This window comes from Caretta caretta, chromosome 15 (assembly GCF_965140235.1).
Source record: "Caretta caretta isolate rCarCar2 chromosome 15, rCarCar1.hap1, whole genome shotgun sequence".
Classification (NCBI taxonomy): Eukaryota; Metazoa; Chordata; order Testudines; family Cheloniidae; genus Caretta; species Caretta caretta.
This window is the reverse complement of record NC_134220.1, coordinates 12,875,604-12,899,640: the sequence shown is the minus strand read 5'-3', so window position 1 is coordinate 12,899,640 and position 24,037 is coordinate 12,875,604. Positions and strand designations below refer to the sequence as shown.

Sequence of the window (24,037 nt, the reverse complement as noted above, 5' to 3'; positions counted from 1 at the left end):
TAGTTTTACAACAGGCTACATAAAAAGCACTAGCAAACGCAGTACAAACTAACATTTCATACAGACGGTGACTAGTTTATACTGCTCTATATACGATACACTGAAATTTAAGTACCATATTTATATTCCAATGGATTTATTTTATAGTAATATGGTAAAAATGAGAAAGTGAGCAATTTTTCAGTTCCAGTGTGTTGTGACACTTGCATTTTTATGTCTGATTTTGTAAGCGAGTAATTTTTAAGTGAGGTGAAACTTGGGGTATGCAAGACAAATCAGACTCCTGATTGGGGTACAGTAGTCTGGAAAGGTTGAGAACCACTGCTCTAAATCATCAGCCCCATGACTACTGACTTATAACCAATGACTCAACTTCAGCCAGCTGCTAATGGGTTTCACTTTCTTTGGCCATTATAAGAAGTTTTGCTAAATCAGAGACTTGGTATCACAGGAAAGATTTTCATCCATGGAAGCGGAGCTTCTGCAGCTCTTCTTGATGAATACGTTTGGGGTGTATAAAAAAAGATACTCAAGCCCCTGGCTTCTCACCTGCCTCCCTGATGTCTTTGACAATTTGCTGCGCCAGACTCCCCGTGTAAAAGGCATCTGCTCCCTCATTGGCTAAAGTCTCATAGGTGTTTGCTAGTTTGGGCATCTTGATGACATCCCCCTCGTGTAGGATCGTTCCTCCTCTGCAGAACACTTCACTGAGGGGGAAAGGAAAAGAGAGTGAGTGAATCTGCTGAGACATTGAGCTTCACCACAGACATCTTTGGCTTTGAATTGCACAGTATTCAGGCTAACAGCTTCCAAGAGAAAACCAGGACTGCTGAGTTAGAAGACATGCTATTCACATGGTCCCCCAGACACAAGTACGAAGACAGTAACGCCATGCATGCTCACTGAACAACACACACAAGGAACTCCTGCCTCAGAGTTAAAACAAACTCAAGGCTCAGCACTTTGAGTGTAACCTACACTAGTGGAGAGTGGCTCTTTTTGTCTAATAGACTAGTAGCTGGTCCACATAAGAGATCAAAGCTACCACAGAAGCCAGGAATGGGGGTTTGTCCTTGAGCTCAAATGACAGAGGCTCATACTGCTGGTTCTGAAGTTTCTGCAGTCAAAGCTTACTGCCAGTCCAAGCAGGGGCAATTAGAATAGCACCGATGTAGGCTCCAAAGCGCTACCTACCACAGTGAGGGGTTGCTTTCAATCGCTTTCTCTTTTGACTTGATGACTTTTGCTAGAGCTTTCCCAATTGGGAACCCTTCTCTCGCCAGCTTGATGTTGGGCAGAAACAGGCTATTCCATGGCAATCTGCCATGCCGCTTATGAGCCATTTCATAGCCACGAATTTCTCCTGGAACCGCAATGGACAGGCCCCCTGGAGCAGACAGGGAATACATTAGGCCATTGGGCAACAAACACTAAGCAAGAGCAAAGACAGAGTCGTCTTTATATTTACTCATTTCCATAAGAAGTGAAGGGGACCCCTTCCATGGCCAGGTCTTCACTAGAGCTGAGCAATCAATTGGTTTCTTGCTTCAGTGGCCAAACTGGGAGAGGAGGGGGGAGAGAAACCAGGAAAAAAATTGGACTGGAAGCTGAGTTTCTCACCAAACCGAAAAAACAAAAATAAAACAAAGTTTTGTTTTTGAACAAAACATTTCATTCAATCCAAAACATATGGGGGTTTTTATTGTGTGTTTATTTACTATTTAAGTAAATCCAGCTACATTTCTAAATGAAAACATTGTTTCAAGAAGAAAAGTCAAAATGTTTCATTTCAGAAGTGTCAAATCAAAGCATGCAGAATTTTTTTTTTTTTTTAAGCTGAAGCTACTTGCTGAATTCAGCCTGAATTCGAACAGTTTCAGTTGATGCAAAACTGCTTTTTTTGGCAGAGAAGAGTTTAGTCTGAAAAACGCTGCCTGGCTCTCATGTTCACTTAGCAAGGAAGCTGTTTGATGGGAATCGCCTGCATGAAATGGGTGGTCGCGTCTCCTGCCTTTGCAACACTTCAGCCCACCTGTACAATCACGCTGTGTGACAGAGCCGGCTTTGGTCCAGCCACTCCCTGTACTTATTTGGGAACTCTTGAAGCAATTGCTGGTAGCAAGGGGTTTGGGGTTTTTACCCAACACGAGGCCCTGCAGCTTGGGATGGCGTCGCTGGAGCTAGCTGAACTGGTGAAGCAGCTTATGGCTTCCAATCCAAAAACAGGGAGAAAGACTGTAGGAAAGGCACAAATAAACCAGAGCTGAACCATAGGACCCTCATTGCACCCACCTGCACTGGGATGGCTATTGGGTGTGGACATGTGGCATTGTACAAGTAACCCATGCGAATGGGATTTCAGTCCATGGGTTGGTACAATGACGTGCACCTCGTCGAGACAGTCCCATTTTTATTGGCACCTCCCCAAATTGTAACGTAGTCCTCGGATACCAGTTTTCCCCACAGAGACTTTTCTCTCTCCCCCCACCCTCTCAAATACAGATGTACCCCAGCAAAAGAACTTGCTTTCCTAGGTCCCTCAAAGCACTCTGGGAAGTCAGTTGGTTTAGCTACTTCATGTCTTTTAGAGATGGTTCTGTTTCCAGTCAGGAGAATTTCTGCCTCTCCTCTGGACCCTCTAGGTCTGCAACTGGAGCCACCATTAATAAGACAGTCGAGTGATGGCTCTCAGGGCAACACAAGCATTGGTGAGATCTAACAGCAGGGGCTCTTGTCTATCAGAGCATGGGGACGACAGTGGCAGATGCTATGCTGTTCATGGCAATACAAAATATGGCCCCTTAACAGTTGTGTATTAAGATTGATTTTTTACATTGCTCTTTGTATGAATGAGACAATGGGCACTGTTGTGACTGACTGTCTTGGACAAGACAGTACCTTCTGATTTCCTGGACAAGTGACGATACACAGCACCAATCAGCAGGAGGAGGAAGAGATTTCTGGGGCAATTGAGAAGGTGAGAATCCCAGGTGGCTGGGTAGGGCCAACTCCAGCCACAAGATGCAGAACAATCAGAAGTACTTTGAACCCAGGAGATATTGCAACAGTAGCTAAAGTTTGAACAGCCCAAGGATCCACTGGCTGGAATCAACATGTCAGCACCACCTGACGTCTCCTTACCTTTAAGGGAGAGCTCTGTGTTGTTCCCAAACATGTCCAGGGATGCATTTTTTGGAGCCACCTCTCTTGCATTAATGACTTCTACTTTCCCTTTGAAGACATAAGGAATAAGGCTGGCATCAGCTCTTCACTCTAGACACAGTACACTGGCTTTGTGTTACTGAACCTCTGAACTAGAGCCCTACAGCCCTGAGAGCTAACTCCCGCGTTGGTAGGGCATGATGTCTATCAGACCCGCCCTGTGCTAGGATAGAATTAACAACTTTGCTTTAGACAGAGCCATGTCTCAAGTGAAGTGCTGCCCATCATTTATGACAGACCCTCTTACCTGTGCTGGTGTAGATGGTGAGGAAGAGACCCCCTCCGATTCCCATACTGTGAGGATTCATGAGGCCCACGCAGAGCAGAGCTGCAATTGCAGCATCCACTGCAGACCCTCCTTGCTGAAGGATATCCCTGAACCGGCAAAAGAGAACAAAATTATAGTCCAGCGGCAGCACAGAGGCCTCTTCTCCAGCACTTTCAGGACCTCCTTGTACAGGGTCGATCGCAGAGCAGCTACAGACAGTCAGGCCTTTGTACCAGATGTGGACTGGCCACAGAGCTTCCGCCATAGAGTGAGACACGAGAGTTGTTCTCTGTCTAAGAGGTACTTTAATGAGTTGCCCTCTCTGAGGCCAGCGGCTCAGATAAGGTATCGTTACCCATGGCATCACCTAGTGGCTGAACATTATAAGACTGTTTCAGCATCCCATCACAACCGCCACTCCCTCCTTCTGTGCCCAGGCTCTCAAGGGGTTGCCTGATTCGGCACAGAGGCAGGAGAGAAGCAGCATCCGGTCGCCTTCTCAGCATTTTATTCAAGATGACAAAGATGCACCCTGGTTCAGTTTCACAGGGAAGAAGCCTGCAGACGACTGAGCTCTCCCTTGGTAGCATCCTCTACTCTTGAGCGTCCCCCATCTTACGGAGTAATTTTTAAAAAGCAGCCATCTCCTGCTGGTGTGGGCTGGACAGATCTGCATTAAGATCAGCTTGAAAACCCTGCTGAGGTTTTCCAGAGCTGCCTATGGCATTTAGATGTCCAGTTCCCATTTAAATGTAAAGTGGGAATTGGCCACTGAAAATCCCCATGGAGACTGGAAAAATGGATTTTAAAAGCAGCTTGAAAAGTTTATTTCAGTCATTTATGCGATTCCCATCCTTGTGGACCCATTGTACATAGCTTAGATTGCCAGCAACCATGTTTCCCAGGCATGGAGAGCAAACCAAGCATTGCAAGACTCCTCCGTTTTGGTATCCTGACCTTAATGACAGATTACAGAGCACTAGTTAGTGCATGCCACAGGCAGAGAGCGAGCAGAGCAGTTCCTGAGCGAAAGCAAATAGAAGAGTTTGGGTCCTTGACTTGTAACAATAGCTAAGAGAATGTACGGACATGAGTAAAGAGAGATACCTTCCAATTATTGAGCACGGCCCAGCATCTGTGGCTACAGCTGCTTTCTTGTAGAGATGTCCATCCTGCGCTGGGGGCTGCAGAGCTGAGCGCAGTCCGAAGAAAAACCCCAAGAAAAGGACCAGGCCCACCAGGAAGCCAGTCAGAATCCCAACTATCAAATAGCGCTTCTTCATCTTTCTGAGGAGAGAGACACTATGAGCAGGCAATCCCCACGGGGCCTACAGGCAATCGCTGAACCTGGTACCAGTGGGCTGCTTCCAGCAGCCTGTTTCAAATACACTGGACATGAATGTCCACCTAACTAGTTTCACACTCTGGGTTCTCACCGCTTGTCTCCTCTCTCGACTCCCAATTGAAGCAGAGGAGGTCCAGGGAAGAGCAACTGAAGGACACCAAAGGTGCATTCCATTCAGAGAAATTAGAGACTCAGCCTACTCCGTCTGGAAGGGAGGTAGATAGCGAGGAGCTTTTCAAAGGCACCCTGGGCAGATGGGCACCCAACTCTCATTGCCTTAGTTAGGACCTGGGAGCCTAATTACCCCTTTTGACTTTCAAAACTCACCCCCACGCCAAAAAGCATAACGAAATCATTGGGCATGCCTGTTCTTGCAGTCGCGTGAGAGTAAGAGTCCTCAGGGTCAGTGGGACAGTGTTCAGATGCCATCCGTCTCAGTTAACTTTGGGGAGCCCTATCAAATGCTGTGACAGACTCCAACTCTGTTACGTCCCTGAGACCCATCAGTCAACAGTTTGTAATTCGATCAACATTAAAAAGCTCATTGCTGTCTGGCGTAGCTGGTCTCTTGCAGCTTCCTGCTCATGAGAGCGCCTGGGGAATAATGGAAACAAACATTCCTGCTCGCAGGAGCTGAGCCACTGTTTGTTTTTTTTCACTAGAGACCGAAGTTCGATTTACTGGATGGCAGTTACCAGAATTGCTCTTTTTTCCTCCTTTCCCCTCACAGAAAGTCCCCCCCTTTCTCCCTTCTGGTTTTTAAATCAGGTCTCCCTGGCTATTCAAACCTAATTGCCAGTAGCTCAGTCAACCAATTAGCTAACAACCCTGGCCCTACTGATCTGCAGCAAGTGCAAGTATTCCCTACCCTAGATTTATTTTTCATTCACAGGTATAGTCTATTGATTCCATCACTACTTCATTGTGTCCCTCCAAGAGTCTTTGGGTCTTCATGCTGAGCATTGATTACAAGGAGCAGATCAGGGATTCTAGCATTTTAGAACAATTACAGAATTCTCCCTCCTCCTCTGTTAACAGAGCTCCACCCCCTCGGCCCAGATAATTCTATTTACTATTAATATAGCATCACCATTGTTCCAGTTTATAAGCACAGAGCCCTTCAAACCCTGCTCCTTTTACTAAGATTTTAAGCCAGCGAACAGTTTTGCAAGAGCTGCCCCATCCTTCTTCAAAAGGAGCAGGCCAAGATGCAGTAATTAACACAGCGAGCATCTAGGGTAGATTACTTCACATTGTAGCAAGTAAGTAGTTCCACAGAGAGTAGAGGAGGCAGGGTCAGGAAAAGCCCCAGGTACAGAACTTGATTTAAGATGAAATAAATGATAAATGTCTGGCAATGACTTCACAGGAGAAACGCTGTGTTTTCAAATTCTGGAATCAAAGCAATTCAAAGACACAATTACACTTTAACTATCCCCAGCTATTGTCACTTGTGGAAGAGCGAAGGTACCCGAAGAATAAGCAGCTGCCCTCCCTCTGTGCAAGGTCATGGGGTAGCCATCGACCTGCATGATATACACCTTCAATCCTGACATTCTGAGCACATTGTCCCGCTAGAGGCAACATATCAATGTAGGCACAACCCACTCTAAGTGGTACGACATGGAGAGTACTCAGAAGGGGTCTTTTATCCTATTCCTAGGTGCAACAGAAACCATTTACTTTCCCAGTAGTCAGGGCCTTATTTCCCCAGAAACAGCTGCACTGGAGGTACTGGGTAATGTATCTTCTTCTAATTGCTTTTGATTTCCCCTCCCCGCATCCTTAACAGTGCAGGTTCTTGCAGATTTAATACAGCCAGCACACACAGTGCAATGGCCACGCTACCCAGGTACCTCCCCAAAGCATCTGCCGTGCGCAGAGAGAAACCAGGCAGAGGCATCGTGTGACGAGCGGACGGGACTGACCCTCTCCAGTGATGTAACGGTCCCAAGGCAGGATGTGATTTCCAGCCAGGTCAGACGAGCTCGCGCTGCCCTGTGGCAGAGGCCCATGCGTACCAGCAAGCTATGGGGGGAGCCAGTGCAGAGGTCACTGGAGGGAGCAGGCCAGCCAGGATGGAAGCAGGGAGGGTAGATTAGCCCATCAGGGAGGAGATTAGCTGAACACCCCCCCCGCACACACGTATCACTCCAGCCGAACAGAGGTCAGTGCGCCGTCCTGGCCCTCTGTCTATTAGTGGCCATTGCATTGCTCCTGGCACCCATGCACTGAAAGCTTTCTAAGCCTCGTCGCTCATTACAAAACTAATCTACTGCCAGTGCCCTTACGCATGTGAATCTTAATGACTGGCAGCTGGCGGGGAAAGGGTGAAGCCTCTCCGTACAGGTTCCCAGCTTGCTTTACACTGGACCGTCCTAAAAATCAGTGGCATACTTGTCATTCAGTTACTGTGCCTGGAAACAGAGCAGCCATTATGTCTCCAACAATAGCTCACTCAGCCTTGACCCTTAAAGACAGTTTTGTTTATTGGCCACGAGTTTGGCCTGGCTGTCCTCGGCGTGTTACAGAAAGTGCCACAGGATCTGTCACCAGGCAGGAGGTCTCCTTTTCTGTGGCTCATCTGAAGGATGACCCCTTTACCCCGCAGCACAGGGCATGATCACTAGTCCCGAGGCTGGAGCTTCTGCATCATTGGAAGCGGTGCTCTGTGGCCTGACCGTCCTGGGTCTGGCAAGAAGCTGTGGGGCACAGTGTCAGACTTATCTGACCTATCCAGCCAGGCTTTTGACAGATAGGTGGCCCATTCTTACAATGGGGGAGGCGGGGTTATCAGAGGCCCTTTATTTTAAAAGGGACTTCTTGTTTCTCACTGTTTATAATCAGTGCAAGTTACCCAGTACCACAGTGATGGGCATCATCCCAGACCAGTAAGGGCCCAGCTGCTAGGCGACCGCACACAGCCTACAGAGCCTCTGACCCCCTGAGCCCCATGCATGGGAGTCAAGCCCGGCCAGTCCCCCTGCAGATGACAGCCACCCCAAAGAGGGTAAGGCTAAGACCAGGACATGACCTCCCACGCCCTAGCGCAGCCCAGCTGGAAAAACACAGGGAAGGGTTGTGTCAGTGCCCAGCCTGTATACCTGGGAGGGAGCGCCCCCATGCTCCTGCAGGGGCTGTGCAGCTCTGCAAGGCCCCATCAGCAGGGCTGTGCCTATCAGAGAGCTGGACTCTGTGTTCAAGTGTCACAGTGTTTCAGCTTAACTCTCAGCTCAGAATTCAGCTCCCAAGTGTCCTCTAGGCTTGGAATAAGTGGAGCATCCAACGCACCTTCTGTCAGGAGACTAGGTCCCCAGCCTCACAGCAACTCCTGTGATCTAAGAGGTACGTTTCTGTTTCTAACTAGTATAATCTGTGCCCAAGTCCTGTGGAAACAGGAAGAAAAATCATGCACTTGGAAGGGCCAACCAGGACACTGAATAGACGTGGACCTACAGCCGGAAGAAAGAGAAGCCACCTCGACAAAACGCAGCTGCGTGAGACGGATCATGTCAGGGAAGAGAGCAAGAGAAAAAGTTTGGTCCCTGTAGGAAGCTAGAGGACTGAGCTACAGGAAAAGCAGGCAATCCTAAGGAGAGCCAGGACTAGAACCAGAGCCAAGAACACACTAAGTCTTTACTGCCGGAGTTAAAGGAAAGCGACTAGGTTCCCAAGCCTATTGTAGGCCCCACCACTACAGGGCAACATCCCCCCTACACACAAGAGCCACTACATTGCAGCTTTGAAGATAGGAAGGAAGCCTGTGAATGTTGATGCATGAAGTTTAAGAAGTACTGGCCGATGTTATGACCAACATCTCAGTACTTACCTGATGCCTCTGGCTAGGTGGCAGAGACCGGGTGTGTTAAGTGGACAGCCTAGTTTTTCCCTGTTGAAGTTGGCTCTTGTCTCCAAGGATTTATTGGTGGGACTAGTCAGAACAATTACTGTGTGCTGCCACCTGAAGCCGCGAGTGCTGGAACTCTCTAGCAAGCTGTGTTCTGCAAGCGGTTTTAACCTTTGAACCCTCTCGCCAAATGCAGCTCTGGGGAAGCTTTGTTAGTGTTTCAGTCAGACAGCGCTTCTCGGCAGCAGGAGACCAAGTCGGCAGCAGGAGACCAAGACGGAGGGGCTATAAAGTAATTAAAGGCACTACAATTACTTCTCAGACATCAGGGTTGTGACATTGTCCAATGCTAGGCAGGAAATTCAAAGCCAAGTCTGACCTATCTGAATTCATGAAGGGGAAGAACAGCAAACAACAGAGTTATGGGTGGATGAGCAATTTTACCAGTGAGCTGTGTTAATTTGTGTCACAACTTTAACAGTCTTAAACATACAGAAGCTTTATTAAAAAACCCAGCACAACAGCCTAGTTACTGCCAGGCAGGGGGATTCAAGTTCAGACTGCTGTGCCGGACTTACCAGGGGCTGGGAGTAGGTCTCATGGTGCTCACTTCTGGCCACATGAAGGACCAGCAATGAGTGGCTCTGAAGGGAGGCAAAGCCCCCCCTGTGCCAGAAGGCAGGTTGCATTGCCCTGAGAACTGAAGCAGGATGAGGAGAACAGAAGGGGGGACATTAAGAGGGTTCTGGAGGACCACCTGGAAGAGCTGAAACAGTCACACACACACACACACACCCTGCTCCAGAAAGCTAAGCATGTCAGAATTTGGTATTTTCCCTTGGAGGCCAGAATTTCCTAATGCACGTAGTTTAAGGCAGGGGTTCTCAAACTGGGGGTCGGGACCCCTCTGGGGGTCACAAGGTTATTACATGAGGGGTCGCGAGCTGTCAGCCTCCACCCCAAACCCCACTTTGCATCCAGCATTTATAATGGTGTTAAATATATATATAAAAATTTTAATTTTAAAAAAATTTGTTTTTAATTTATAAGGAGCGGGGGGGAGAGGGTGTGTCACACTCAGAGGCTTGCTATTTGAAAAGGGTCACCAGTACAAAAGTTTGAGAACCACTGGTTTAAGGTCTCGGGTCACGGTGGCCCAAGAGACAAGGCATTCCAGATCAGGAACTGGGGCACTCAATTATTTTTTGTCACGGTCCAAATTCCTCGGTCAAGGTATCGTCAAGGTCCAGACTCAGGAGAAAAAGAACACAAAACCAATAACAATACTGGTGATAATAAGTAAATAAAAAGATGTTGCAGTCCATCCAAAAGTGTCTGGCGGTCCGGATTTGGCCCACAGTCCGCCTATGGACTACCCCTGCAAGTCTAAGTGGTCAGAAAAGTGGGGCTATCATAGCTTAGATGGGCATTTCAATCACAGCAGCGAGCAGTGCTCTCTAGCACAGTGCAGAGTAGCAGCAGCCAACATTTGTCCATTAGCCAAAATCTCGCAGGCAGAAAGATATCTGGATTCTCTCCTCCCAAGACACCAGTGCAGCTCATAGGAAGAGGGCGCAGCCAGATCCCATCACTTTCCGAAGCAGCATGTTGCCTTCAGCCTACCAGTTGAGTAGGATCCCTTGTTTCCCAGGGACCATTCCTTCAGTCGTGGTTGTCAGTGCTTTTCCCCATACATCTCTGTACTTAGGTTACAGCATTTGCCAATAAGCTGCTAGGGTACCAGATGATATTCATGATTGATGTATGACTTCTTTTCATTCTCCCCCTAAAGGCAGGTTTAGCCATTAAGCTAAATAAACCATCATTTCCTCGCTCACATGTCAGCCAATGAACTCACTTTACCTCTATGTAACAGAGAAAGCTAATTGATTTCGTCAGCCTTGGAAACCTTGATCATCGCTAGGGTGATTTATTCAAGCCTAGTTAGCCATTGTTTATATCCTTGGAAGCTGCGGGTCTAATTATGCGTTCACCCAAACTCTCTTCCAACTGTTAGTAGGGTCAGGGCCAGCAGACACACTCTGTGTGCAACAACATCCCAACTCATCACTTCTGTACAGCCCATTAAACTGTGGTTATTTGCTCCACAGGACGCCTTCTAGCAATGGGAAAAAGAAAACTAAAACCACTGCAGTAAAGGCAGAGAATATATTGACCGTGTCCACGGCAGGTTCAGATGACAGTGATTTCAGGTGTTAGTTCCACTTCCTTTGTGCAGAAAACATTCAAGATTTTTGTTTCTTTTGAACCCTAAACAATAATCAGTCTGCTTAGTCTCTATTCACACACACCTGCTTCTAGTGGTTTTGCTAAGATTTATCCTAGAAGAACCTCTACTAACTTGCTATGGTCTTTGTCCCTCTCTAGTGCTAGATCGTGCTTAGTGGTTTATGAGCCTGCTACTGCTTCTGAGCTGACAGATTTGGTTGGTCTTTTAGCTCAAGCAGTAGAGGCTTATGCTTTTAGCTCTGCAGTTCCCAAGATTAGTCCCTACAAACAACTTCTCCAGGGGTGTTATTACACAAGCTACACAATCCTTAGTAGACGTAACTGTGGGGATCCTTTAACACTGTAGTTTGATAGAGTTGCTTAAGAACTCCTAGGTTGTGAACACATTACCCAGAACAATAAGGGTCTTGTTTCATGTACCACTGAAAAGAACTGGTGAGTGTGTACATACACATCATTGCCCTTCAATGAAACCAGAATAGCTCAGCTGTAGGTCATAGGCCCAATATTGCTAGCAGATAATGGAAATTCCCTTCAGTACAATTGGTACCTTGCCTTTGAAACAGGAAATGTGCTCTCTGTTGCTGCTGTAGCCATCCAGTCCAAGGTGGCCATGGATTTGTTACCAGGTATCCCAGACTTGAAATATTTATTGTACAGAGAATCAGAATCATCCCATAAATCAAAAGACACAGATACTCTTTTCCAGCTACAGTCAAGCAGTCCAGTGGATCTAAATTGGGAAGCTTCTGCTTTACCTACCAGCCTTTCCTAAACACACAGCACAGATAAATGTGACCTCACCGTTTATTACAAGTCTCTGTCTATAGGACTTCTTGGTCTTCAGGGTAGTTCTTATGGCATTCACCCATTTCAATTCATCCAGCATGTTGCACACCGGGTCTCTCCCACATCTTACGAAGCCCTTAGCAGCAGAAACTAAATTCCTTTCTTCCCTTGGAGAGGCTGACACAGGGTGAAGTGCCAGGTAATTGTAAAGTTAAAGTCACCAAAAAACCCAAATCAAAATTGAAAGCTGCAAAAAAAGTCAATTAGATGGACTTATTAACTAATTGATTCTCGTAGGACTAGCTCAGCGAAAATAAAACACAAACAGATGGAAGTATTGATAATCATTACTTATGAGATTATTCCAGAGAGCTGATCCTATGTTCTGTCAACAAGAGTTACTTTCCTAGAATTTAGCAGATGCCAACCAAAATTAACAGAGGAAACTTGATTTTGAAAAATTATTGACAAAAATAAAACAAAACCAGCCACCAGAAGAGAGTATGTAAATCATTACAGTATAAACAGGTATTAATGCTTAAAGAGCAACATCTTAGTCAAGTGGGAAATTCTAGAATGTAAGGAAATTAAAAAAAGATAATTTGATTAGCTATGTCCGAAGGACTAATACGATGGGAGTATAAACACAATGGCATTCAGTTGTCTACTTGGAATGCTGTTGCTTCAAAAGAGTATTTCTATTCAATTGAGATAGTCGTCAGGCACCGGTAACATAATTCAATGTCCATAATTAAAGGACTACTGCCATATAACCAGATATAAATTAAACTATGTCACAAAACAATACTAGACTTCAACTTATTATAAAAAATATCTAGGCTTGGCTGAATCCGATTTTTTTTTATAATTTCAGTGGCTAATATATTTATTTTATGTTCTCTTATTTTTATCTCTTTAAATGTTCACAGATGCAGGAAATTATGGAAGGGCAGACAATGGGGGGGTGAATTATTTAATGACAGATGTCCTAAGTCCTCAAGCAGCATTTTTCTTACTTGGCCTCACTGTAAAGTTTACATTATCGTAGAGGGAAATGTTTTTTCCATCAGTTTGTGTGTATGATGAAATCCACATTTACAGACAAAAATCTAATCTGTCTAAGCCCAAAAATATAAACTACAGGGGAAAAAATCAAGATACAAGCTAACAAGATAGACAGGATTCTGCTGAGCAGTGTCAGTGAAAGGCTAGTAAAGTAAACTAGCAATTCTGTTTTAATCCTGGTTTAAGAAAGTGGTATTTCTAGGACTAAGCACAGGATTCAAAGAGATAAATATCAAGATCATTGGACATTACTACTTAAAGTCATGGAGTGTTCGTACACACACCTAGCTGAAGATTGTTATAACAATACAGAGTGGATGGTGTACCTCTAGCTCTGTGTGTTAATGTGTGTTTAAAATGGTGAGAGATAATGAAGCCGTTCAGTCAAGCAGTGTGTAAGGGGAAAGCTGAAGTCAGGCAAAGTGAGCACTGTCTGGAAAAGCTGGAGTTGGATGCAGTGGGGATGATTGTGCCATCCAAGTCAATTTGCACAGAGAAGAGAGGATGTCTCTCAAAGACAAAGCGCATAACAAAAGTTAGCAAAATGTTTGCTCTCCAAGGCCAAGTTCTGTGTTACCTTTGAAGTGCAGAATTTCCCTATGGAATATTTTAGCAATAAATATTGATTTCCCAGTCCCTCCACTCTTTGAGCAGATTAGGATAGTCACAGCCTTAACTCAGCTGTCTTTGGAGTTTTCTTTAGTAGTGGTGGGATCTTCTCAGTGTCTCTGATCTTCAGGAAAGCCTCCTCTTTCCCAAGCTGGGCTTATAGTTGGAATTTTGGGCCCAGAAGCCAAACCCAAAGGTTTTTGTCTGTGAAGGACTCATTTAAAGAAACTCAAATGACTAATCATTCCTTGCTTGAAGTGGGTAGCCACTCTCTCTGGGTGAGATCAAGACAACTCTGCACTCAGGATCTGTTGATCTTCAAATGAGGCTGCTTCTACTCAACTGGTGGTGGTGCATCTTTTATGCATTCTTCTTCCATTCAGATGGACTGATGAGTTGAACCATCCCTCAGAAAGATCATTGTCATGATTTTGTGCCTTCTTATTGGTCATCCCCAAAATGTGATGTTGTCCCATCTTCAGGTTACAGGTGAATCCATCGTTGTGGCAGGTCTGGTGTCATTGCACTCTTTTACCCATCCAATAGGTGGCATCCACGATTCAGAAAAGTTAGTTATCCCATGTAGTTGCAATTTTTTCCTGGAATTTTTTAATTCTTACTTGGCATTATAAGTGTATAATACTAACAAAATTATCTCAGAAGTTTTTAGTTTGGTTCTCTGCTAATTCTTCGTGAAACAATGAACAGTCACATTCTGTTGTAAATTTCGGGATTATTTTCTCAACGTTTCATTAATTGTGAAGTTTAAAGTTTATGCTTCATTCTTTTTGCTATTAGCTTTAATTTGAGGAAAAATTTTCCCATCCTGCCTTCAAGTGTAGGAAGATTTTCTTCCCCAAATTTGATTTCAAATAACTTCCAGAGTTCATTATAAAATAATGACCCTAGCTCCTAATATTGATTACTCTAGCTGTTCTGTTTTTGACATTATGTAGAATAATGTCCAGAAATATAAACAAGGAACATGATTTCTAACCAATATCTTATGCTAAATTATCAATTACTACTCTTAAATCTCTAACATTCCTATATTCAATAGTACGTGCATAAACATTTCAACACTCACTTTTGCTAGTAACTCTTATTCCTAAAATAAGGATGCCTATTTACAATCTTCATTTGTAACAAATTTAGTCACACATTAATTATACTTAATTAATAGTTCCGTGCTTTGTTACAAGGAAGGAATTTGTAGTAAAGTCACCGATTCTTAACAGTACCACCACATATAATCCATTTGGTCTATTGATTGATTGTTTTCAGGATGGCAAGAGACACTAGTTGTGTCTGTCTAATCCTGAAATCTGGGAACATGCTTGGGATGATTCCTGTGCTAATTTCCTGGCAAGTCTTTAAAAAGGTGTCTAAAATTAGAGGAAAGTTTAGAGATAAGAAAACTTTCTCAAAAATCAATCAGAAGTGGTTTCCTTTCAGCAATAGCTGTAGATTTGTGGTTTCAACATCTGGCTGACAAGGATCACTTACAATGCATCAATGTGTGCCTGAACACTTCTAGCAGTATCCTTCATTTGTTTGTAGAGAGGCTACAGATCACAGTGTTATTTAGGTTGGTTTCTAAACAGCCCTTTAAAAGGCATTAAAACATCTCTTTTGGGATTAAACATTTTGAGATCTTTGGCGTGTTACATCTTTTTTCCCCGTTTTACACATGTATCAACTTGATAGCAGAGCTATCCAAAGTGTCAAAGTAGAAATCTAAGCAGAGAAAGGAAGGGGAAAGGGTGTACTTGGTCTTCTTTCCTCTTCTTAAAATTTTTGAAATGTTTAAGAATGTCGAGGAGACCATATGTCTGTTCTCCCACATAGATTAACTTTCCTTGAAAGTAACAGATAAGGTTTACATAACCAGGGTTTATCAGAAGGTGTCTTTGACCTAATATTCAGGCATTTCAGTCAGTTCAATATGGGTACACAATTCAAATCAAACCATTTCTGAACACAGCTACCAACCTTACAACCCTTCTTCACAGTGAAAGAAATCTAATGGAAGTTCTTTAGGGCTCAGTTAAACTGAGTGAACAATGGGCATCATACGCTGCACAGCCTGCTGACTGTCTCCTTCTTACACAGCCTCAGTTCTGTTAGCATTTTGGACATTGTGACAGATCTGGCAATTTCCTGGACTATCTTTGGGAGCGTTTACTGGATTAACTTTACATATTATTGTGGGCCAGGGATTGTATGCAATTCCATGTGGGAGGTGACCCCCACCCCACCAGCCCCCCAGGAACTAAGAACAGAGGGGGGTGATTAGGCAAATTCACACAGGCTGTAACACTCCAGAGAAGTGCCACTCCTCCTGGGGAGGCTCTCATATACTGGTTTAAACTGGATTCTCCAGAGACCAATAGACAATGAAAGACCTTTTGGATAAACAGCCTGAGTTTAAACTGACTCAGGGCTTTTGTTCTGATCCAGCAAATGGACAGGCCCTCTGGTCCAAGTGGGGGCCCCAAGCCTTCCGAGGAAGGTGGGAAGGACTTTGGCCTACTGAGGCCCATAAGCCTGAGTGCTAGAAAGCTTTTAGCATGTGTACAGGAACTATTATGTTTTTACTATGTTTTCTCTAGAATGCTTTCACCTTAAGAATAAATGTGTTTGCTTAAAAGAGGGCTTTGTGGTAACTTACGACTGTGGGCAACTATGCTGTTTATAGCCGCTGAGAGGAAAGCAAAGCACAGGCTCTGGCCTGTTTAGGCAGTCTGGTTTGTTGGGGAACTTGCAGCATAGGCAGGCACGGTGCAACCCGGATAAACCCCGCTCAGGAGGGAGAGACATAGGTCTTCGCCCAGGGACCTTGGAAGGGGAAGACAGGTTCAGTTGCCCTGAACAGTGTCACACATCTCTTCCAGTCTTGAGTCTAGGGCTTGAACATAGTCCAATATCTTTGCAGATATATTGGAGAAGTATAGGTCTGAATGAAGCCCAGGTCTCCCCTCCTTAAGTAGGGCAGCTAGCAGAGCCCTAAACCCAAAGAGAGAGGACCTACCACTTGCCCCTCTTGATACATTTTGACTAGAACATGATACAGTTCAGCTGAAAGAAAAGTATGGCTAACTGGCCGTGACATTGTCAGGAGCAGTAGGTTATAGTCTGTGTGCACAGCTCATTCAGAGTGCTTTGGCAGACAAGGGTTTGCAACCCCTCCAAGGGAATATTAGGCCTTCCAAAGACTGAACTTCACAATCTGGAGAGAACTTGAGGGTAATGGATGCAGAGAAAGCTTAAGCTAGCTGGAAAACCAACCCTTCCTCCCCCTCCTCCAGAAAATTCCATCTAAAAATAATCATTTGAAGTTTTCCAGCAGAGACTTTGGGTTTTCCAGCACGAATTTTAGTTTCAAATCTAACTGGTTCTTTGTTTTTTTGTTTTTTTTGCTTTGACTTAAAATGCAAATTTAGTTCTTTAATATAAATTTCCCCCATTTACTTCTAAAGGAAAAAAGATGGGAGAAGGTAGTAAATGGGGAAAATCCACTTTTCATATGTACTACTTGCCAACTTTTCCCCTTGGGTGGCCCCCCAAAAATCTAAAGACTGGAAGTATAAAAATAAAAGCTTCAGTATCCAAAAACCAAAATGACATTTTTAAATGTTGATTCAAAACTAATTTTTATTTTGATTTTCCCCAATTGGAAAGTCAAAAGCCTTCATCAAAACAACATGTTTGGAAAATGTTGATGAAGCCAGATGTTCAAAAGCTTTCCCCTCCATTGGGTCAGAAGATTTTGACTAGATCTATGCTTAGTTAAATGAGAGGACTGGCCTTCTGGTCAGTCTCTGTATCCACATGGCAGATCATGTACTTACCAAAAAGAAAAGGAGTACTTGTGGCACCTTAGAGACTAACCAATTTATTTGAGCATGAGCTTTCGTGAGCTACAGCTCACTTCATCGGATGCATACCGTGGAAACTGCAGCAGACTTTATATACACACAGAGAATATGAAACAATACCTCCTCCCACCCCACTGTCCTGCTGGTAATAGCTTATCTAAAGTGATCATCAAGTTGGGCCATTTCCAGCACAAATCCAGGTTTTCTCACCCTCCACCCCCCCACACAAATTCACTCTCCTGCTGGTGATAGCCCATCCAAAGTGACAACTCTCTACACAATGTGCATGATAATCAAGTTGGGCCATTTCCTGCACAAATCCAGGTTCTCTCACCCCCTCACCCCCCTCCCAAAAACCACACACACAAACTCACTCTCCTGCTGGTAATAGCTCATCCAAAGTGACCACTCTCCCTACAATGTGCATGGTAATCAAGGTGGGCCATGTCCAGCACAAATCCAGGTTTTCTCACCCCCCCACCCCCATACACACACAAACTCACTCTCCTGCTGGTAATAGCTCATCCAAACTGACCACTCTCCAAGTTTAAATCCAAGTTAAACCAGAACATCTGGGGGGGGGGGGTAGGAAAAAACAAGGGGAAATAGGCTACCTTGCATAATGACTTAGCCACTCCCAGTTTCTATTTAAGCCTAAATTAATAGTATCCAATTTGCAAATGAATTCCAATTCAGCAGTTTCTTGCTGGAGTCTGGATTTGAAGTTTTTTTGTTTTAAGATAGCGACCTTCATGTCTGTGATTGCGTGACCAGAGAGATTGAAGTGTTCTCCAACTGGTTTATGAATGTTATAATTCTTGACATCTGATTTGTGTCCATTTATTCTTTTACGTAGAGACTGTCCAGTTTGACCAATGTAAATGGCAGAGGGACACTGCTGGCACATGATGGCATATATCACATTGGTGGATGTGCAGGTGAACGAGCCTCTGATAGTGTGGCTGATGTTATTAGGCCCTGTGATGGTGTCCCCTGAATAGATATGTGGGCACAGTTGGCAACGGGCTTTGTTGCAAGGATAAGTTCCTGGGTTAGTGGTTCTGTTGTGTGGTATGTGGTTGTTGGTGAGTATTTGCTTCAGGTTGCGGGGCTGTCTGTAGGCAAGGACTGGCCTGTCTCCCAAGATTTGTGAGAGTGTTGGGTCATCCTTTAGGATAGGTTGTAGATCCTTAATAATGCGTTGGAGGGGTTTTAGTTGGGGGCTGAAGGTGATGGCTAGTGGCGTTCTGTTATTTTCTTTGTTAGGCCTGTCCTGTAGTAGGTGACTTCTGGGAACTCTTCTGGCTCTATCAGTCTGTTTCTTCACTTCCGCAGGTGGGTATTGTAGTTGTAAGAAAGCTTGACAGAGATCTTGTAGGTGTTTGTCTCTGTCTGAGGGGTTGGAGCAAATGCGGTTGTATCGCAGAGCTTGGCTGTAGACGATGGATCGTGTGGTGTGGTCTGGATGAAAGCTGGAGGCATGTAGGTAGGAATAGCGGTCAGTAGGTTTCCGGTATAGGGTGGTGTTTATGTGACCATTGTTTATTAGCACTGTAGTGTCCAGGAAGTGGATCTCTTGTGTGGACTGGACCAGGCTGAGGTTGATGGTGGGATGGAAATTGTTGAAATCATGGTGGAATTCCTCAAGGGCTTCTTTTCCATGGGTCCAGATGATGAAGATGTCATCAATATAGCGCAAGTAGAGTAGGGGCTTTAGGGGACGAGAGCTGAGGAAGCGTTGTTCTAAATCAGCCATAAAAATGTTGGCATACTGTGGGGCCATGCGGGTACCCATAGCAGTGCCGCTGATCTGAAGGTATACATTGTCCCCAAATGTAAAATAGTTATGGGTAAGGACAAAGTCACAAAGTTCAGCCACCAGGTTAGCCGTGACATTATTGGGGATAGTGTTCTTGACGGCTTGTAGTCCATCTTTGTGTGGAATGTTGGTGTAGAGGGCTTCTACATCCATAGTGGCCAGGATGGTGTTATCAGGAAGATCACCGATGGACTGAAGTTTCCTCAGGAAGTCAGTGGTGTCTCGAAGGTAGCTGGGAGTGCTGGTAGTGTAGGGCCTGAGGAGGGAGTCTACATAGCCAGACAATCCTGCAGGACAATCCAGACAGGGCCTAATAACATCAGCCAGGGCCTAATAACATCAGCCACACTATCAGAGGCTCGTTCACCTGCACATCCACCAATGTGATATATGCCATCATGTGCCAGCAATGCCCCTCTGCCATGTACATTGGTCAAACTGGACAGTCTCTACGTAAAAGAATAAATGGACACAAATCAGATGTCAAGAATTATAACATTCATAAACCAGTCGGAGAACACTTCAATCTCTCTGGTCACGCAATCACAGACATGAAGGTCGCTATCTTAAAACAAAAAAACTTCAAATCCAGACTCCAGCGAGAAACTGCTGAATTGGAATTCATTTGCAAATTGGATACTGTTAATTTAGGCTTAAATAGAGACTGGGAGTGGCTAAGTCATTATGCAAGGTAGCCTATTTCCCCTTGTTTTTTCCTACCCCCCCCCCCCAAGATGTTCTGGTTTAACTTGGATTTAAACTTGGAGAGTGGTCAGTTTGGATGAGCTATTACCAGCAGCAGGGGGTGGGGGGGTGAGAAAACCTGGATTTGTGCTGGACATGGCCCACCTTGATTACCATGCACATTGTAGGGAGAGTGGTCACTTTGGATGAGCTATTACCAGCAGGAGAGTGAGTTTGTGTGTGTATGGGGGTGGGGGGGTGAGAAAACCTGAATTTGTGCTGGAAATGGCCCACCTTGATTATCATGCACATTGTAGGGAGAGTGGTCACTTTGGATGAGCTATTACCAGCAGGATAGTGAGTTTGTGTGTGTGGTTTTTGGGAGGGGGGGGAGGGGGTGAGAGAACCTGGATTTGTGCAGGAAATGGCCCAACTTGATTATCATGCATATTGTGTAGAGAGTTGTCACTTTGGATGGGCTATCACCAGCAGGAGAGTGAATTTGTGTGGGGGGGTGGAGGGTGAGAAAACCTGGATTTGTGCTGGAAATGGCCCAACTTGATGATCACTTTAGATAAGCTATTACCAGCAGGACAGTGGGGTGGGAGGAGGTATTGTTTCATATTCTCTGTGTGTATATAAAGTCTGCTGCAGTTTCCACGGTATGCATCAGATGAAGTGAGCTGTAGCTCACGAAAGCTCATGCTCAAATAAATTGGTTAGTCTCTAAGGTGCCACAAGTACTCCTTTTCTTTTTGCGAATACAGACACAGCTGTTACTCTGAAACATGTACTTACCAGCATTCAAGGGAGGCATGGAGGGCAAATCTGCAGTTCCCTTGTCGATAAGCAATCCCACAGACAGAGCTTTGGGACCTGTAGGTCCCAGGTGATCATCTGCTACAGAACCTCTCTAATTCCCCCTTAGCTCTCACAAGTGTTGAAAATCTTTATCAGCTCCTGTCCTGTCATGCAATTTCCCAAGTAGCAGTAATTGCTCTTCCAAGTGCCAAAGTATCTACTTAGCACTAGCAATAATTAATTATATTTCTCTTGAAAAGCACTCTGAGGAATTCCCAGTATCTGATGTTTGTACTCCCTTGTTCATGAAGTTGAGTTCCCTCCATCTAGTTACTTTTCAATTAACAGCCTCAGAGGAGGACATTAGTTAAACATTGACTGAAGAATCAAGAACTCACCCCTTTCAATCTTTATTTAGTGCTCATGAAAAGCACCATACTGAGAGCCCTGCAGGCTGAAGTCCTTATTTATAAATGAAACCAAGAGTTAATCAGTATGTCTGACTTCTGATTAAGAGGGACCTCTCCTATGGAGAGTGTTCAGAATCTTCTTAGGTATATATATATGGCCCTCGTTACCATGGCATCTGAACCACTCAAGTCTTTAGTGCCTTTAGCCTCAAAGCCCTGCAAGGTAGGGAAATATTGTTATTAAAAAAAAAACAGACTGGGAATTGAGGCAGGGAGAGACTAAGTGACTTGCCCATAGTCACACAGTGACAGAACAGGGATTTGAACCAGTTGTGCCAAGTCATAGTGTCCTAACCCCTGGACCTTCCTTCCTCTGGCAACATGAGCACTTCACTTCTTTGCCTCCTTGCTCAGCTTTCCAGGGGTGCCAGTTCATGCCATCAGATGTTAATTTTTGGTCTTTAGCAACAGACACGATTTTAACCAACCACCTACTTAATCATTAAAGACCCCAAAAATCTCATTATCAATCCCTCAGCCAGCCAGCCCTCTTCCTACTTGTGACCCAAGTTTTCCTGCCTCAGGGCATGAGCCACTATAAAAAACGTGCTGGCTGTATTAACTTGAAACATTAAAGTAGTTTGACAATAAAAAAGTAATTCCCGATAAGGTTCTATGCTTCCTAAAATAAAGGTGTTATTCCTTTCCTGAGAGAAACCACCACCAAAGGTAGAAAAAAAACCCACCCTTAAGTTCCACTAAACATCTATATTAGCTTATTAATATTGAAATATGATCTATTTTTTAGCCTCGGAGATGCACAGAAGTCCCCTGCAAGGTATGTAAACCCTTTGGAATACCTTAAGATACATAGGATAGGCTTTTAACTTCCAATATAGGCCTCATGCTCTATAGTACATCACAAGTGCGAAAGCTTCCCATTTGTTACACTTATTGATTCTAATACAAGAATAATTTCAGTGTGTGGGGAGGTGTTTGCAAGAGATCCAAAGAGCAGGCTAAGACAAAGGAAACTTTTGGAAGGTAGGTAAATGGAGACCCACATTTTGACCCGTAAGAAACTAACATGTTGCAGGTTGAGAAGGATGAGAGGTAGTGAGTGAGAGCACTGATAACCATCAGTATCCAGACTGGTGCCTGTGGTCATTAGATTCCAAGGCCAGAAGGGACCACTGTGACCATCTAGTCTTAGCTCCTGTATTACACAAGCCAGAGAACTTCCCCAAAAGAATTCCTTGAGCAGATCTTTTAGAAAAACATCCAGTCTTGATTTAAAGATACACTATTACTTTTATCAACCAAACTCAGTCCATGTGTACTTACTGTTTAAAGTCTACATGATGGACAAGCTGATCATGACTACACAGGCCAGGTTGTTCCAGCCTTAAATTTGCAGGAGAAACAGCACTAAGACAACTTAAGCTCTACCCCTGTACGTCTCTTAGTCCTTTATATTCAACATGGAGTATACTTTCTAGGTGGAGAATTTACACTGTGATTTGTTGTACAGAATTCTTTTTCTATATGTTAGCTTATATGCACATACCTGTGATATAATGAATCTCAGCTTTGGAACAACACTAACACCAGGTGTTTTAATCCAAAGACATAGTTTTGATCTTGCCTTTGATTTAGGTTTCAACTGTGTCCTAGCTTCAACTCCAGTGATGTGTCTAATTGCGGGTTCATGGAATTATTTTGCTCAGGGGAAAGATTTGCTGTCTGTAGCTTATTTCTACAGTCTCCAGTTGTTATAGGAACACAGTGAGAGTTATGTACGGTTGTTTAAAAGGCCAGATTTTGTAACACTTCTGCACTGACATTAAGGTTTGGAAGTTTTCATGTTGATATGGAACAGTTGTGTTGTTTCTACAACAGGCTGATTTAGTCTGTGGCTATTGCTAGTGTGTTGTTACAGAGGCCGAATTAAGTTGTTTGGATTCTGGTCAGTGATAATTGCTCTGTTAACTGGCCTGTGCGTATGCCCATAAGGAGTTAAAGTTACATAACTCAATCTAAACCCAACCTTACATTGGAATTTCTAGTTCTGAGATTTTTAAGTGATACATATAGTGATTGTTTTGAACCTCACAAATAGCAGCCCTTAGGTAACTAAATATTTTCATGTGGGTAAAGAAATAGGGTTGATTGACACTGAATAAGATGTTAGCTAACCTTAAAATCCACAAAAATCAACACAGAAACATTGTTGTTTTCCTGGTCATCATCAACTAGAAAAAGAAAATACCCAGCAGAAAATACCTTCCTTCCTCCACCATAAACATTAATATGAAGTTAAACTGTCTGGTTTTGCCATCTCTCTAAATCCAAGATCTCCAGGTTACATTGAAACAGGATGTGCAAGTTGGTCCCCTCTACTTTCCCTTTCTCCCAGAGGAAAATATTTGTCAGCACATTAGGGATCAGATTTAGGAGACAATTTCAGAGTAGCAGCTGAGTTAGTCTATATTCGCAAAAAGAAAAGGAGTACTTGTGGCACCTTAGAGACTAACCAATTTATCTGAGCATAAGCTTTCGTGAGCTATAGCTCACTTCATCGGATGCATTCAGTGGAAAATACAGTGAGGAGATTTATATACACACAGAACATGAAAAAATGGGTGTTTATCATGCACACTGTAAGGAGAGGTTTCAGAGGAACAGCCGTGTTAGTCTGTATTCGCAAAAAGAAAAGGAGTACTTGTGGCACCTTAGAGACTAACCAATTTATTTGAGCATGAGCTTTCGTGAGCTACAGCTCACTTCATCAGATGTTTACCGTGGATACTGCAGCAGACTTTATATACACACAGAAATCATGAAACAATACCTCCTCCCACCCCACTGTCCTGCTGGTAATAGCTTATCTAAAGTGATCAACAGGTGGGCCATTTCCAGCACAAATCCAGGTTTTCTCACCCTCCACCCCCCCACACAAATTCACTCTCCTGCTGGTGCTAGCCCATCCAAAGTGACAACTCTTTACATAATCAAGTCGGGCTATTTCCTGCATAGATCAAGGTTTTCTC

At 44.2% G+C, this 24,037-nt stretch overlaps 1 protein-coding gene across 7 annotated transcripts in view; it reads right to left on the bottom strand.

Moving 5' to 3' along the window:
- GGT1 (gamma-glutamyltransferase 1) overlaps window positions 1-24,037 on the bottom strand; it is a 66,845-nt gene that overhangs the window by 17,554 nt on the left and 25,254 nt on the right. For 2 of the 7 annotated variants that reach the window (XM_048821796.2, XM_048821792.2), the window contains 5 exons: window positions 4,598-4,777; window positions 3,470-3,597; window positions 3,142-3,231; window positions 1,195-1,387; window positions 550-707 (listed from right to left, as the gene is read on the bottom strand). In XM_048821796.2, the coding sequence (XP_048677753.1) occupies window positions 550-707; window positions 1,195-1,387; window positions 3,142-3,231; window positions 3,470-3,597; window positions 4,598-4,773 (745 nt within the window). In that variant the 5' untranslated portion in view covers window positions 4,774-4,777. Of the gene's footprint in view, window positions 1-549; window positions 708-1,194; window positions 1,388-3,141; window positions 3,232-3,469; window positions 3,598-4,597; window positions 4,778-8,664; window positions 8,968-20,574; window positions 20,728-24,037 lie in introns of those variants that run through there. The other 5 variants (XM_048821795.2, XM_048821793.2, XM_048821798.2 and 2 more) reach the window with 5 other exon arrangements.